At 40.5% G+C, this 15,872-nt stretch overlaps 1 protein-coding gene across 4 annotated transcripts in view; it reads left to right on the forward strand.

Moving 5' to 3' along the window:
* The window catches only part of ADAM22 (ADAM metallopeptidase domain 22), a 126,730-nt gene that overhangs the window by 17,271 nt on the left and 93,587 nt on the right, over positions 1 to 15,872 (forward strand). For all 4 annotated transcript variants that reach the window (XM_083467399.1, XM_083467398.1, XM_083467400.1 and 1 more), the window contains exon 3: positions 3,547 to 3,623. In XM_083467399.1, the coding sequence (XP_083323525.1) occupies positions 3,547 to 3,623 (77 nt within the window). The remainder of the gene's footprint in view (positions 1 to 3,546; positions 3,624 to 15,872) is intronic.

Genomic DNA, 15,872 nt, shown 5'->3' on the forward strand with positions numbered 1-15,872 from the left:
AGTTCCGCATGTTGAATGTGTGTAGTTGGCTGTGTGGCGATAGGTACTACATGGGATGTTGTGAAACAGTGATTTCTCATAGTGTTTGAAACTTGTGGGCAGACTCTTCACAATGACCAAACTTACCAGGGAAAGCAGGAAATGTGATATCACCAGGAACGGAGCAAGGAGTGATCCTTTTTCAAACAAGCAAGCACAAGCTATAGTTTGTCAGTTCTTTTCTTTAAAAGAAATTTTATTAAGACTTCTCATAATGCACCAAAAAACAAACGAAGTGCAAAAAAGAAAAAAGAACGACGAAAAAGAATTAGAAGAATGCGAAGTCTTCTCTCACAGGTATATCTCAACTTTTCTCCCAGAGAAACAAACAAAAAAGTGAGCCGTCTCACCTATCACCTGGGAGCATCCCTTTCTTTCCCCAGCCTCTCTGATGTAATTGCTTATTTTCTGTTACCCACAAATTAACACTGGGGTACCAGTTAGGTAAGAAGAATTATGTTTGTCTTAGGTGCCTGGCAGTAACTCATGAACGCTAGCATGTGTGGGGCACAGGCAGGAGTGGGAGAGAGCGCATGAACATGAGGCCTGTCCCCAGGCCGGCAAACCATAGGAACATAGGAATCTGCCTTATACTGAGGCAAAACATTGGTCCATCTAGCTCAGTACTGTCTACTACACTGACTGCATCAGCTTTCCAGAGCTTCAGTCTTTCTCAGACATACCTGGAAAGGTTGGAGACTGGACCTGTATGCAAGCCATGTGCTCCACCCCTGAGCTACGGCTTTCCCCCAACACTGATTGGGAGAACTGGAAATGTTATCTGTGAATCAAAGCAGTGGAAGAGGAGCCTGGGGTTTAGAAATGGCACCTAAGAAAAAGCAGCAGCCTGCTGGATCAGATTTAAGCTCCATTGAGTCCGCCATCTTGGGTTCCCAAAAGTGGCTTGCCAGATGCCTATGGGAAGCTCAGAAGCAGCGCATGATGGCAACAGCACTCTCCTGCTTGTGATCCCAGCAACTGGTACTCAAAAGTGTGTGCTTGAACTTGGAGGGCATGTTTAGTCATTGTGCCAAATACCTGTTGATTGGTCTGTCCTGAATTTGCAGAATTCTAGAGTTCTCACCATGTACTTTCTCTTTTTTGCCCAGAATCTGTTTCCATATCTTGCTTGGAAATAGCAAACATTTTGTTAGTGTATGCTGACTATTACAGAAAGTTAAGTGTTCTTTTGGGTAGTAAGAGGATGTGTACCAGTAAGAAAACACACACACACACACACACACACAACATCTAAATGTGATGTTCTTCCTTAGTCATATGCAGAAATTAGAATATTACATTTTCGAAACATGAGCAAGGTATGTCTTGAGCACATTTTGAGCAGGAAAGTAAGCTTATCCATGGTGGCTATAGTTCTCTTTTTGACTGTATTCGGTAGATCTTCTGTAATGTTTCCTCTTTACTTCTGATGTGTTTGGAGGGATCTAAACTCCATACTCTTGAGTATGACCAAGGTGGAATCTAGACACATATAAAAAACGCTGTGAAAATGCTTAAACAAACAAACAAACAAACAAACAAACGCGATTTGAAAAATATATTGAATTTACCGTAGCTCACCGTTGCCATCTAGTTCCACATTTGTATAATGCACTTTACAACACACTTAAAACGTTTTATTTTCAGCTGTATAGCTGATTCCTTAGTCGGAAATAACCCATAACAACTTCCTTACTGCGTCATACTCAAGGTTCATCTCTTCAAACACGTTGACTAAGCACTTGTTCCCAAGCAGTCAGTGCTTCTCAGTTGCCAATGTCAAAACAGACATTGGTATAATTGGCAAGCCACAATGGGCTCCTTCCTCATTAAAATGAGGATTTTGTTCTTAAAGACTTCCATACAGGCTTCAACTAGCAGTGTTTTTATCAAAGCAGCCATGCTTGGTCAAATAACCCTCTAATTTACCGACAAGTGAGAGTCAGCCAGAAAGCCTTTCCAGAAATTCTTAACTATGCAGTAGTTCTTGGAATTGGGCCATTTCCTTCTCCCATGCCTCACTTCTTCCTCTTTATAAAAATTCCTTCTAAACATTTCCCATGGCTTTGTTTTTTTCAGCACAGTACATGTCTTTAAGAATGTGACAGATTGTATTTTGCCTGGAAAACCATAGAGAATGCTTACTGCCTTTTCTCCCCCTCTGTTGTGTGCTGAAGTATATTACATATGTACTTTATCTGTACAGCTGGTCAAGGCCGACCCTGCCGTTAGACAGTGTGAAGTGCCTGCCTCAGGCAGCAGATATTGTAAGGCAACAATGGCATCAGTTGCAACTTAATGACTAATTCTTCTGAACTGGTTGAAGCGAGATTCAGCTGTCACTCTCTAGCCAGTCTCTGTATCTGGAATGGGAAGAAGGGGTGCCGTATTGTCTGTCTTAGCCAGCAAAATGTCTCTAGCTAGCCTTTAACCAGCGTGGAACAGAATTCAACTTTGCTGAAGTGTGTTTCAGAATAGCTATCTGATAATTAGGTCATTCAGTATCAGTACAAATATGATAAAGGAACCTCTTGGCGATTGTCCATATACAGAACAATTAGCTGGGATCTTGCACTTATCTCATAAATTGGGCCATTTGCACATAGCATGCATAAGCAGCCATATAGACTTCTTATGAGGTAAGTTACTAGGGATAACCTGTACATGAGCTATTGGGGCCGATGAAAAGCTTCCTAAATGTGCCTACAAGGACATAACAAGAGGGGTTTTTTTTTGTGAAAATATAAGAACTGCTAAATCTCTCACCAGACTTCAAATCCCAGTGCTTTTAATTATTGTTATCTCAGAACCATACATATTACAAGCATATACAATTTCAGTGTATATAAGAAAAATGATATTAATCAATTAATTCATATTGATTAATTCACTAGCAACCACAAACCTGACATTGCTTGGGAAGTCAAAGGGGTTGAAAACACCTTTGCAGTTTTGAGAAAGTTCAGTCTGCCATCTTTATACAGAGTCGTGTCTAATTGTATCCAAACATAGACCGAAAACTACTGCTTGATCTTGGGAAGCATTGTGCAAAATTTTGTTATGATATCTTAGTAGGGATCCAAATGTACAACAGCAGGCAGCTTCCCAAAATATATTGTAGGTAATTACTTTAATCATTAATCACTGTTCCCAGTATTCTTTGTGGGCAGCCATGCCCATTGAAATGGGCAATAACACTGAGATTGGTTTGTACAGTAAATATCCCCCATCTGGGATGGCAAAACTGAGAGCACTATTTCCTCACCTGTAAGGATGTTAAATGTGCCAGAATTAGAAATCCCTGCATAAGGGGGTATAGTCAGCTCTTTATGTTGTTCTACAAAACCTCACATTCCCATGGAAAAAAAATCAGCTCAATTATTCAACATCCTTAACTGTGCCTCAGTATGTTTGTGCTGGTGCGAAGTATATATTTTTTTCTGTCGTGAATGTAAAAGAATGCATTGGTTGAATGCTAATCCATTTCACTTTTTTTAAACATTGCAGTCCACTCATATTGCCCGAGCCAGCTTCCAAGTTGATGCCTTTGGATCTTCTTTCATCCTGGATGTAGAGCTAAACCAGTAAGTATATAAATATTTTAATTGATATTTGATTTGCACATTTGTTTCCCCCACCCTTTAGCATTTATGCAATGTATTTTGATATTTTCCAATATTGCTTAATGCTGCTTAGTATTATCTCATTCTTAAAATGAAAAATACTCTCCAAAGTACACATTCTCGTGTGTCGGATCCTGGATCCCCTAGTCATTTCCTTATCGTGATGGGAACAAGTTGTTTTTTCACTTCCATTTTTCATTAACTCCAAATTTTCTACGTTACCCCAAACATGTGGTTAATCTTATCTGTAGTTTGTCTGAGGAAAGCCATCTACAAATCATAGGTCACAAAGCTGGCTTGTTTCAACAAACTATCCTTAAGAATAATCAGAGTTTTAGGGTTTGAGCATAGTGCTCTACACTATGGTTAATAAAAAAAATCAGCCTTGTTGCTATCACGATAAACCATGGTTTAGTTGGTGATTTCTCCCATCTCACTCAACTGCCTGTTGTTTTGAAGACACCCAATGTGCTTAGTATCCTAGACTAGGACAGGGAAGACACAATTATGCAATTTTTCTGTTATTTGTGCAATGTATTTTCACCTGAATGGCTCATAAGACAATAATAAAGTTTGACTTATATCCTGGCATTGTATTTACTGATCAAATAAAGAAAGACATAAATATAAAAAGAGAACTGACTTAAATGTTCATAGCATTGTCAACTCAGCTCTTCATTTAAATTACATCTCTCCTCAGACTAAAAAGAAGAAAACTAGCGATATATGTACCTGAATAGTTGATCCCTGTATGAATTATATTGGCTTAAAACAGAAACAGCAAATATTTCCTTTGTTAAGAGAACCTAAAAACAAATAATGAATTTATTCCAATTTTTTTGGAACCAAATACATTATCACTGTCCATTATATCAGTTTCAGACATAGAGAGAAAGAATTCAGTGAATACCTAAGTGAAGCCTGATGTTTCATTATTCATAATCAAATTTCAGAATGTCCACTGCTAAGTTGCTTCCTCTGTTGTGCATGGTGAACGTATTTTGAAAAAATACCAGTTGCTCATATTTTGCATGGTATGAAAAAAAAAGACTTAAAAAACAAGCAACTGCTGCATGATCTGTGAAAAGTTTGATTTTTTAAAAATTCTGTTGGTGAGGAATCACAGTCCTTACTTAGTGAAAACTGACATACATATTAGTTGAAGAAGTACAAATGATGTTTTGTACCAGATGCGAGATTTGGACTCTGGGCTGAAGGATATGCATTTTCTGGGTTTAATGTAAAGCACATGCAAGGCTGAGTGAGAGCCAGATATCTTATCTTTATCAATGCATTTTTACATATGTAGAGCAGATGAGTGTCCTCTCCTAGATGTCCATTGATTTAGTGCCTGTGATTTGGGGCTGGTTGTAGATTTGCTGCTGCTCTTGCAGGGGTGAAACACTTAAATCTTGCAAGGAAACAGATGTGGGTGAGGGATTTTAATTAGGCTACAACTTCTCAAGATAATCAGATGCATCTGGACTCCAGAATAACTTGACCTGGTGGTTCACATATGCAGCAAATTGATCCAAGGGAACGGAGAGCGCCACATTTGTGATGCCGGGAAAAAAAAAGTAAAACGGTGCCTCTTGTTATTGAAAAACAAAATTACAACGAAAATACATGAATGGATCTCAAGAGTGCTCATAAGAAAGAGTCCTGCAGGATCAGGCCAATGGCCCGTCTAGCCCAGCATCCTGTTCTCACAGTGGCTAACCAGGTGCCTGTTGGAAACCTTCAAACGGGGCCAGTGACTCAAGACAGTGAGGTAGCCATTGAGAGCCCCATCCTCCATATTTTTGCTTATAATTATTAGTTATCCCACAGAGGCACCAACTCTACAGGTGTCTTCAGCCCTGTAAAGTCTGTTGGGATGGGGCTGAAGCCCCCCAAACTTGAGGGCCTGGGTCTTACAGCAGTGGGCCTTGCTGGGCCTCGCCATGGCAGTGGGCCTAGTAGGACCTCATGGTGATGTCACATGTGTGCGACTCCCCGCCCCTCCATGTTGGGCACTTCTGTTATCATGGAATAGCTTTTTTTAAGTATTACTGAATTTCAAAGGTTTAATTAAGCTCCCTCCTTGCTAACCACGAGTTGTAGCCAAGAACAAACCTTGGCCACAGCTAGTGCTTTCAATTACGATATGGGCAGATGAACTCTGCCTTAAGGCTCTTCCTGGCAAATAGCCTGCAACATTCGTATTGCAGGGTCATGTGAAACTGTAAATGAAAAACACAATGTGAAGTTTGCCCTGAAGCACTGTCGCCTTCCAGATGTTGCTGGACTTCAGTTCCCAACATCCCTGGCCATTGGGCACACTGGCTGGGATTAGTGGTAGTTGGAGTCCAGCAACATCTGCAGGGACAGAGGTTCCTCATGCCTGACTTGCATGTTTAATGGTAAAAGTCAAAGGTGCAGCATACAGCAAAGTCCAGTGCTAGTCAATCCCACTGTAAAGGTTGTGGCTGTGGCAGCCAATGGGCTGTTTGAGCTTGGCACAAGGAGTTCAACTCTCGTTGAACCTCCATTGCCTGCCAGTATGAACCATAGTTAGCTTGTTACAGTCAGTGATGCGGGGTGGAATTTGCCGTGTGTGGTTTATTTTTCCTTGGAAAATTTTCCGTTTCATAAATTGATTAGAAACGATGAGCTAATTGCAAATAAATACCAGGCCAATTTCAAAGCTGTTAACTTTGTTTACTAGATACAAGTAATTAGATCACTTTCTAGGTCATCAGATTATTTTCTGAAAAGTTTCCAGTGGGTACTGAAAAAATTGTCCAATTCAAAGATTGGACAGGAAGCCCATGTCATTGGTTGCAATGTTTTGATAAAGACGGATACGTTTTCCAAAGCATTTTTGACATGAAAGTTCTATACGGTTAGTGGTGATGATGAAAGGCTCTCTGTAGCTGTTTCCTTCTTCCTGCCTGAGGACTGTAAACGTGAAGAAGTTGCCTGTTGAATGTCAAGTAACTGGTGCGCTGGGATGTTTAGAATCCCAAAAGATGCAAAGCACAAAAGAAGCTGTATATGGTATAAAATCTCCCCTTTCCCTTCTGCTGTCTTCTAAAAGCTCTTTTTTAAAAAAAAAACCCACCCACCCACCACATTTTGGTGTGATAGAGAGTAAGGTTGCTTACTAACTGTTCTGGTAAAATATTCCTGCTACTAATTTGTGTTTCTTACCCATTGAGATAAACAAGTCAAGCACTCAGAGCCTCCAAATAATGTTGTTGTTTGTTTCATTTATGAATCAATTACCACAAGGTATTCAGAAGCATATTGCGGTACAATAAAAACATATATGAAACAGGTACATGTATAAAACATATAGAACAACTTTTTAAAAAATGATGCCAGAAATATATAAAGACAGACGGATGCCAACAACAACATAAAGTTTAAAACAGTGACAGCACTTACATAAAAGCAGTAAACCAGTACAAGTACCAAGTGGGATGAATATCTCCATTTAGAAGAGCTTGTTGAAAGAGAAACATTGAAAGACAATAGAGACGGTGCCCATTTGATATCTAATAGGCAGTGGGAGAGAGTTTCGAAACGTCGGTGCCACTACACTAAAGGCCTGATTCTGGGATTGTGGAGAGCAGAGCTCCAGATAGGATCCTATCTGCAGGATGCCCTCTGCAGAACGTAGTGATTGGTTGGGTATGTAGAGGATGGTGTTCACCTTGGTTGCGTACAATAAAATTCTCCTTAAAGAAAAGGCTCATCAAGCTGATAAGGGGTGCACTAGACGTTGGGTAGGGGATGGAATCCATCACTTGACTGTCCCTGTAAAGTCTTCTGAAGAGTTTCTTTTATTGAACAGGTGTATTTGCCTTGCCACTTTTGCATGCTGGGTTGTTTTTTGTTTTGTTTTTAAATGGAATGATTGTGCTTTGGCTTCACTATCATGTTATGGGCTGAACCAAGACAGAAAATTTGGACTGTAGGCTGGGGCAGTCTCATTGCTGCCCACAAAGTGGTTGCAGCCTTGACTGTTTTGTACTGTTTTGACTGTTTTGTACTGTTTTGTACTGTGTGCTCTTCCTAAGCATTTTCTTTGCACATATCCTTTCCATCTCAAAGCAAAAATTAAGATGCTTATTTTTAGGATGAGTTTATAGTATGGTTACAGTACGTCTGCGATTGCTAGTACAGTATCACTTGATTGCGGGAATCTGTGAAAATGTATTGTTCAGAGCCACTAGACACAACCACTTGAGGTGATTGTTGCTAACTTACCACTTAGTATTTTCGCCTCCATGGATAACGTTCTGTTCTTCATGAAAAAATCTCTTGCACAACTAAGCAGACACAAGATGATTGCCATTACAGCATTTGGTTTATGTAAACTAAATGTGTCAATACTTGAATCCTCATTAATTGTTGCCTCATAAGTTTGGGTATATACCCTCTGAACAGGAGCCCAAATGGCAACGATCAATAATTCATTGATGAACTTTTATCTGTTAGTTGCAGTTTTCCAAAGTTGTTTGCACAGGAGCAACAAAGAACTCATTGGAAAGTTGTTCTTGGAACATCTTTGTCCTTTGTGGGTAACAGAACTTTAGTTATTCTAGTATTACTGGATTTCATAGGTTCTCTGACATTTATTCTGGTGCACCGCCAACATCTGCCAGGAGTGCAAGTTTCCAAGCATTTCTCATTTTCAGCTGCCGTCCTTTTTAAAAATGGACCGGAATACCATTTTTCCTTCGTGCAATATCTGGCATCTCATTGGATCCCTCACTGCTATTGAGTAAGGAACAACTGGGGAAAAAAGTGTTTTCCTTTGTATCTCCGAAATAGCATTCCCCTGTGCCACCATATTAATCTGGCAGTACATGTAGATCAGTTTTTCTCAAAAACTTCTTTGCCTCTACGACCATGTTTGCTTTATTTTCTTACCCGTACAAGCATAGTTGTGGAAGTATTATTATAGCTTTTGGCTAAGCTGATTTTCAGAGACTTACAGCTTTATTTTTAAATCCTTTTATTTTTAAATCTGCTCTGTAGGAATCTGATCACTAAAAGTAATCCTACTTGGTATATAAATCTAAGGTTTAGCAGAGCATCTTCGCTGCTGTGGCCTCTTTTGGCACAGAAAAGGCTTTTGAAGGTGTGCTTAGTTATCCAGTGTTGTTCTCTCTGCTGATGAAAGGCAGCCATCAGCAGAACAGGTAGGGAGGCAATTTTTGACAATTTCTTCCCTTTGAAGTCCTCCCCAAAGCTGCTATACCGGCTGTCCAAATTTCTAATGTAGATTTACTCAGCACTTGCATTGATGATTGCAAAAAAAAGTGTCCCATTCTTTGTTCCATTGACAGATGCCTTCCAACAAGTGGGGGGGGGGCCGCGGGCAGTATTGGATACCACAACATTTCAGTTTATGCTTGTAAAGTTTGGGGTGTAGAGTGGGGGTCATGTTTGCCAGTGCCAAACACTTCAAAAATATTAAACTGAATATGACTTCAGGTGCAGCAACACAATTAAGTTAAAAGCCAGGTGTGGTAACATAATTAAGTTTTAAAAGAGCAAACCCTGCCTATAGGCTTACAATTTAAAAGCGACATTTAGGCTTAAATGACATTTAAATTTAGCAGGAAAAGTTGTTGCTAGATTAACTAGGTTAGTTTCCTTGGATACTGCATATAAAAAGAAGGTTGGTACTTTTGGGTTTTGACTGCCAGTTTCTCTGTGGTTGAAAAGCATTTTTGGTTTATATATATTTTTTTTTAATCACTCATTTTTCAAATATTAAAGTGAATGGAAAATTGCAACACACTCTTTAAACACATCCTTGCAAGCAGCATCATGACATCTGGGTATAGTTTCTTCTTCTCCTTTGGCACTATGTATGTTGTGCAATAATAAAATATCCTGCTACTGGTTTCTTCTTCTCCTTTGGCACTATGTCTGTTGTGCAATAATAAAATATCCTGCTACTTGACACTAATTTTTGTATTTGGAATATTTTTATTGCTGTTCTGATGGCATTATTCCTTTGCTGCTTTTGAGGCGCGACTCCACTGGAATAGAAATCTCTACCATCTTTATTTGGATAGCTGTAGACTTGAATCTCAGGAGTAATTTCATTATTGCATCTTTGTGCTGAAAGGTATAGATTCCCATTTGGCCTTGGAACATGCTACCTGGACAAGTACAGGTGGTTAAGGGCACTAGCATGTTACCATTAAAGTTCTGATTGTCCCCAAGTAGTAATATCAATCTTCTAACACTGTCAAAGATACAAGGGTCATCATCAGACACACTTCCATTGACTCCTGTTACTCTCACCCCTAGGTTGGGAAATTTTGTACACATGGCATTAGCCACAATCCTTATCCGCACTGAGCATTCCTATGAAATACTGCATTTTGATGTCTTTTCCCCACAACCAAGCTTTAATCTGGATTGGGAAAAAGAATGACTTGGCTGAATTTTAAGCCAGTAATATGTACTGAGTAATCAGAAGGGTTTCATTTGTGGCTGTTGGATGAAGATGTCTTGGGGTTTCAACTCTCAATTAAACATTGTTTTTGGCCGGCTCCCTCGGCCAATAAAGCGAGATGAGTGCTGCAACCCCAGAGTTGGCCAAGACTGGACCTAATGGTCAGGGGTCCCTTTACCTTTACCTTTGCATTAAGAGATGGTTGTAGCTGGGCTGGGAGGGGGGATTTTTGTGTATGTTTGTGAATAGACAGGACAATAACAAAATAAAATGTTTGAGAAAATAGGAAAGCTATATGATTCAATGTCCCAAAGTTGATGAAAGAAATTTTATGCCTGCAGAGTCAGTGGAAGACTTCCACCATGACCTAGCAATCTTTTCTAGACTACAGATTTCCCCAGTACGCTGCTTCGTTATACATTACAACAGATAGTTCTGTGGCCTGATTCACAGGTTGCTTTAAACCATAGGGAATCTAAATGATCATTTGAAGGCGAGCATGTATTATGCTGGTGCACGGGATTAAAACTGTGTGTGCTTTGCTCCTTCCATGTTCCTGCTGCACTACCGCAAGCAAAGCCATAGTTTGACTTAGCATTATGTCAGAATATGGGCTTGTGTTTGGTTTATCTCCCAGCAGAGCATGAACTGCCTGCCGCTCATGGTTTGTTTGGGGGAAGCAAAGCATGAACTGGGATTCAGGCGTAATGTCAAGCCAAACCGTGGCTTAGCTTGCCACAGGGGCAGCATGGGGGAGCAAAGCACCTTTGGTTTTTAGTTCTGTGCACCAGTATATTGCATGCACACCTTTAAACCATAGTTCAGTTGAAAGTGACATGCAAACAAGGGTTTTGTGTGCATGACATCCCATCATTCACTGCAGATACCCTTCTACTTTGTATACTATGAGATCCGCTTGTATTCATATCTGAACACAGATCATTGTACTGGGGTACTGCATTTTACCTCTTACCAACAAAATATTAAGAGATGAAAGAGTATGGTGCAATGTTTTCTTGATGTGTGCACCTCTACACATTTTATGTCAGATAAGGCAAAGCAGATGACGCGTTATTAAAAATATGGAAAGAATTTAGAGACGGAGAGTTGGAACTTTTTAAAGACAAGATGAAAAAAATAACTCATATGAAAATAATTTAATGCAGTGAATGAGATTGTAAATCACTGACTCCCATTGACCCTCTTTTCATTACTCAAGAACAAAGAAGTATTTGGAGAAGCTGTCCATATGTGACTGACTGCTTAGAGCATCCATAGTTACTGAGCAGAAAAGGGACATGCTATTCTGCATCCACTTTACATTTCAGAACAATTATTTTGCTTTTCATGATATTTGAGAATTGTTACAGTTTAGGAAATGATGTGGTCTTAGCAAAGAATAGGCCTTTAAAGAGGCAATATTGAGGGTGGATAAGATCTGAACTGGCTTGGTTTATGTATTCTTTTTAAGAATGAAAAGCAGGGGAGAAGCTTGGAGTCATTCGATATACATGAATGTTTTCATATAATAACTTCAGCTGTTTGTTAAGCATGTGAAAGCGAACATATAAACCTGTACAAACTGCTGTGGACTTTTAAGAGGAAGTTAAAATGTCTGTGTAAACAGGAAAGAACGTTTTATCTGGTTTTAGAAAGCTTTTTTAAAAAAGAGTTGTTTTGTTGTGTGTTTAATGCTTTGGACCCCTTCGGGAGGAAAGGCAGGATATAAGTTGAATTACTACTACTACTACTACTACTACTACTACTACTACTACTGTGTCCATTTTTTCAGAAGTTCTACTCTGGGTAGGGCTTGCATTAATTAGATGCAATTAATCTTGTTCATTTTCTGCCCCCCCTCCCGGAATTCATATTTATTATGCTACTGGAAAGCTTAAAATCTGACTAATTTTATTGTACTTTGTTTAAAGTGAGTTTCTCTGCATACAGTATAAGCGCCCTGTTTTCCTTGCACAAAGCAGCCCATTTCAGCGGACAGTTGGTGCTAACAATTTTATGTCAGAATTATTGTTCCCAAAGCAATTGGGTCTATTGCCCAATTCTATTCCTATAGCAAATATAAAGGTTTATTCATAACATTCACATATTTGTTTCTGCAGCCTTCCATCTTTAATTGCATTTATTACTCTATTTTACCATATTGCTTGGATTTATTTTGTATAATACATGCAAGCTCTATCATGCTCTGTGGAGTCAGCAAAAATTGCCCAAGAATATTGTAGTATATTTCCAAATGTATGCTGAGCTACTCTAGTGTGCTTTTAATTAAATGCGTACCATTAGCCAGGGAGAATTTCCATATTGCCTTAATGGTATTAAAACAGCACTTTTGCATGAATTTGCACCCTTATTAAAATTCTTTTTCTTTACAGGAAATTTCTGCTATCTACAAATTTTATACCTGTTTTGATGAGGAGATTCCCCACACCCAGCTCCCGCTAGCAAAAGCGCAAATTCTTTTTCATGAGATAGGCGCTCACATAATTTGCATCATTCTAGGTACCTGTATAGGGGCGCGGGTGGCGCTGTGGGTTAAACCACAGAGCCTAGGGCTTGCCTACCAGAAGGTTGGCGGTTCGAATCCCCACGATGGGGTGAGCTCCCGTTGATCAGTCCCTGCTCCTGCCAACCTAGCAGTTTGAAAGCACGTCAAAGTGCAAGTAGATAAATAGGTATCGCTCTGGCAGGAAGGTAAACGGCGTTTCCGTGCACTGCTCTGGTTCGCCAGAAGTGGCTTAGTCATGCTGGCCACATGACCCAGAAGCTGTACGCCGGCTCCCTCAGCCAATAAAGTGAGATGAGCACCGCAACTCCAGAGTTGGCCACGACGGGACCTAATGGTCAGGGGTCCCTTTACCTTTACCTTAGGTACCTGTATGGACATGTGGCTTTTCCCCTGCTTTTGGGCTTACCATGGGCATCTGGTTGGTTACTGTCAGAAGAGGATGATGGAATAGGTGGGCCATTGGCCTGATCCAGTAGGATGTTAGAAGCAAAGTGCCTCTGAAATACCACTTTCTGGGGAGCTATTGCTGCCTTCTCCTGCTTTGATGATAGCAAAATCTTGGCGCATTCAGCCGCATGGATGGGCCACTTGAGGTTCTTCTTGATGGTAGCTTCAGATAAAGAATAGAACCAATCTCTCAGCATTACCTCTTTGAAGCAACGGGTTAGGGGGTCTTATTCCCAGCAACTGAAAATAGTGCAGCAAAGCTGAGAGATGCGGAGTGAGCCTGAATATAGTTTCTTTAAAGCCGACATGTGGTAATGGCTCTGGTGCTCTTGAAAAATAAATGCCCAAGCGAAGCTGAAAACAAATTTATCTAGTGTCCCCATTCTGTTCTCTCTCTCTTATTCTGTTCCACAAAAAGAAATCAGTACTGACATCTGATGTAATAGCCTGGGTGGAAAAAGAAGCCATTCTTTCTGTGTTTGTTGCAAAGATTTCTAACTGGGTGTAGCTCAGAAATACCTGAACAACCAAACCTGAAAAATCTAGTTCTCCTTTTTTATTTTCACACTGGCTGGGACTGTGCTCTCTACCATCATTTAGGCTGTCGTTGTTGAAGTCATCTGGTCTTGGGAGACAATGGAGGAATGAGCCTTTGGGGGTGAAGTCAAACTGTTGGATAGTTGCAGTGTCAGCTGTGGGTGCAGTGACTTGATATGAGAGACAGATGTTTTGGTGCAGGTGGGTCAGATGAAGGTGTCTGCTTGTGCTGCTACAGATGCACCATGGCGGTTCTTTTCTCTGCGCCCCTCCCAGTGGTCATTCCTCCTGTGGTCACTGCTATGGATGCATGACCTGACTGTCTGCCTCCAGGCAGTGCGGCCATCTATGTACTGCACGTTATCAGTTACCATCCACTAAATTGAGAATAGAATTTACGTACGCTTAATCTGGGGTGGGGAGGCAGTCTTTTTTCTGTCAAAGGCAACATTTTCTTGGGGGTAATCCTTAGGGGGCTGCATACCAGGACCAGAGCCAAAAGTGGGCAAGGCCACCTCTTTTCACACTCTTTCCTTTTTTTCTCTTTCTCTCCCTCTCCCATTTCTTCACCCAGCAGGCGAGGAACTGAATGCTTTTGCCAGAGATCTGAACTGATGACCTGCAGAGGGCTTTCAAAATTAGGCTAAGGTCTACATGAATTTAGGCCAAGGACTTCATATGGCCTCGGGGTTGCCCACCTCAGTCTGAAACAAAAGACACATTTGTTAGGAGGTAAAGACAGAGGTGGGCAACCCCAAGGCCATATGCAGTCCTATGTGGTAATAGTTTTCAATTTAATTCTGTAGCCAGACATGCAACCAGATGTTGGCCCTTCCAAGTTCTAGGAAGCCTCTACATGTTCTGGCCCCGGCAAGCATAGCCCAATGGCCAGCATGTTCTGAGTTGTCATTCAAAATATTTGGAGGCCACCAGGCTGCCTACTCTTGATCTAGCTGTTCCTGGGTCACATATGAATGATGAGTATTAGCATAGTCAGTGAAAAGCTGAGATTATTTGGCTAGAGAATTAAATTGAAAACTATTACCACGTAGGAAGTTATATGGAAGATGCAGAATTGTATTCATAGAGAATCAAAGAGCCATAGAGTTGGAAGGGACCCTGAGGGTCATCTAGTCCATGACTAAATCCTACTCAGAGTAGACCCAGTGAAATCAGTGAACACAATTAAAAATAAATCCATTGATTTCAGTTGGTCTGCTCTGAGGTGAATACGACTCTCTTATCTCTTCCTAGTTCTCCGTTTGCATGGGCTTATAAATCTACCTGGCAGATTGTGGACAAAAATCTATTTAATGTGCATAGGTCAGTCAGTAACAGAAGGAAGGGCGCAAAAACTTTTTTTTAAACTTTGTGAGAAATGTCTGCAGACTGAGGGGAATCTATGTTGGCTTAAGATGAGTCTGGAAATGAGCGTCTATCTGAAGGGTCATGCAAATCAGTCCTGTAATTAAAAATAACATTGTCTAGTCTCAGATAGGTAGCCGTGTTGGTCTGCCATAGTCAAAATAAAGACTATTGCCAGAGCCTGCAATAAACCCAGATGCCAACTTTGCTGCCACATACACCCGGACAACACCATTACTGGCCCCAACAACATCACACATACCATCTCGGGACTATTTAATTGCTCATCGTCTAACATTGTGTATGCCATCAAATGCCAACAGTGTCCTTCAGCTCTCTATATTGGACAAACAGGCCAAACCTTACGCCAAAGAATAAACGGACATAAATCTGACATCAAGAATCACAAAACAGAGAAACCAGTAGGGGAACACTTCAATCTCCCAGGATATTCTATACAAGATCTCAAAGTAGCTGTTTTACTACAAAGGAATTTCAGAAATAGACTGGAAAGAGAAGCTGCTGAATTGCAACTCATTACCAAACTTAAAACCATGGAGAGACCTGGTCTGAACAGAGACATTGGATTCTTATCTCATTATACATGACTAAGCCATTTCTCACCTTCTCACCCCTTGCCTTTTCCTGCTAGACCTATTACAGTCGTTAAGAGTCGTCAACAGGCTCATCTCAGCTATCTGCCAATCTCCCATTCCCACCACCCTTCTGAGTAATACCCCTCCCCACCTTCTCACTACATAGAAGGATCTGGCAACTTCTGTTTCAGTGTATCTGAAGAAGTGTGCATGCACACGAAAGCTCATACCAAGAACTAACTTAGTTGGTCTTTAAGGTGCTACTGGAAGGAATT

Source organism: Podarcis liolepis, assembly GCF_965112155.1.
Source record: "Podarcis liolepis genome assembly, chromosome: 12".
Lineage (NCBI taxonomy): Eukaryota > Metazoa > Chordata > Lepidosauria > Squamata > Lacertidae > Podarcis > Podarcis liolepis.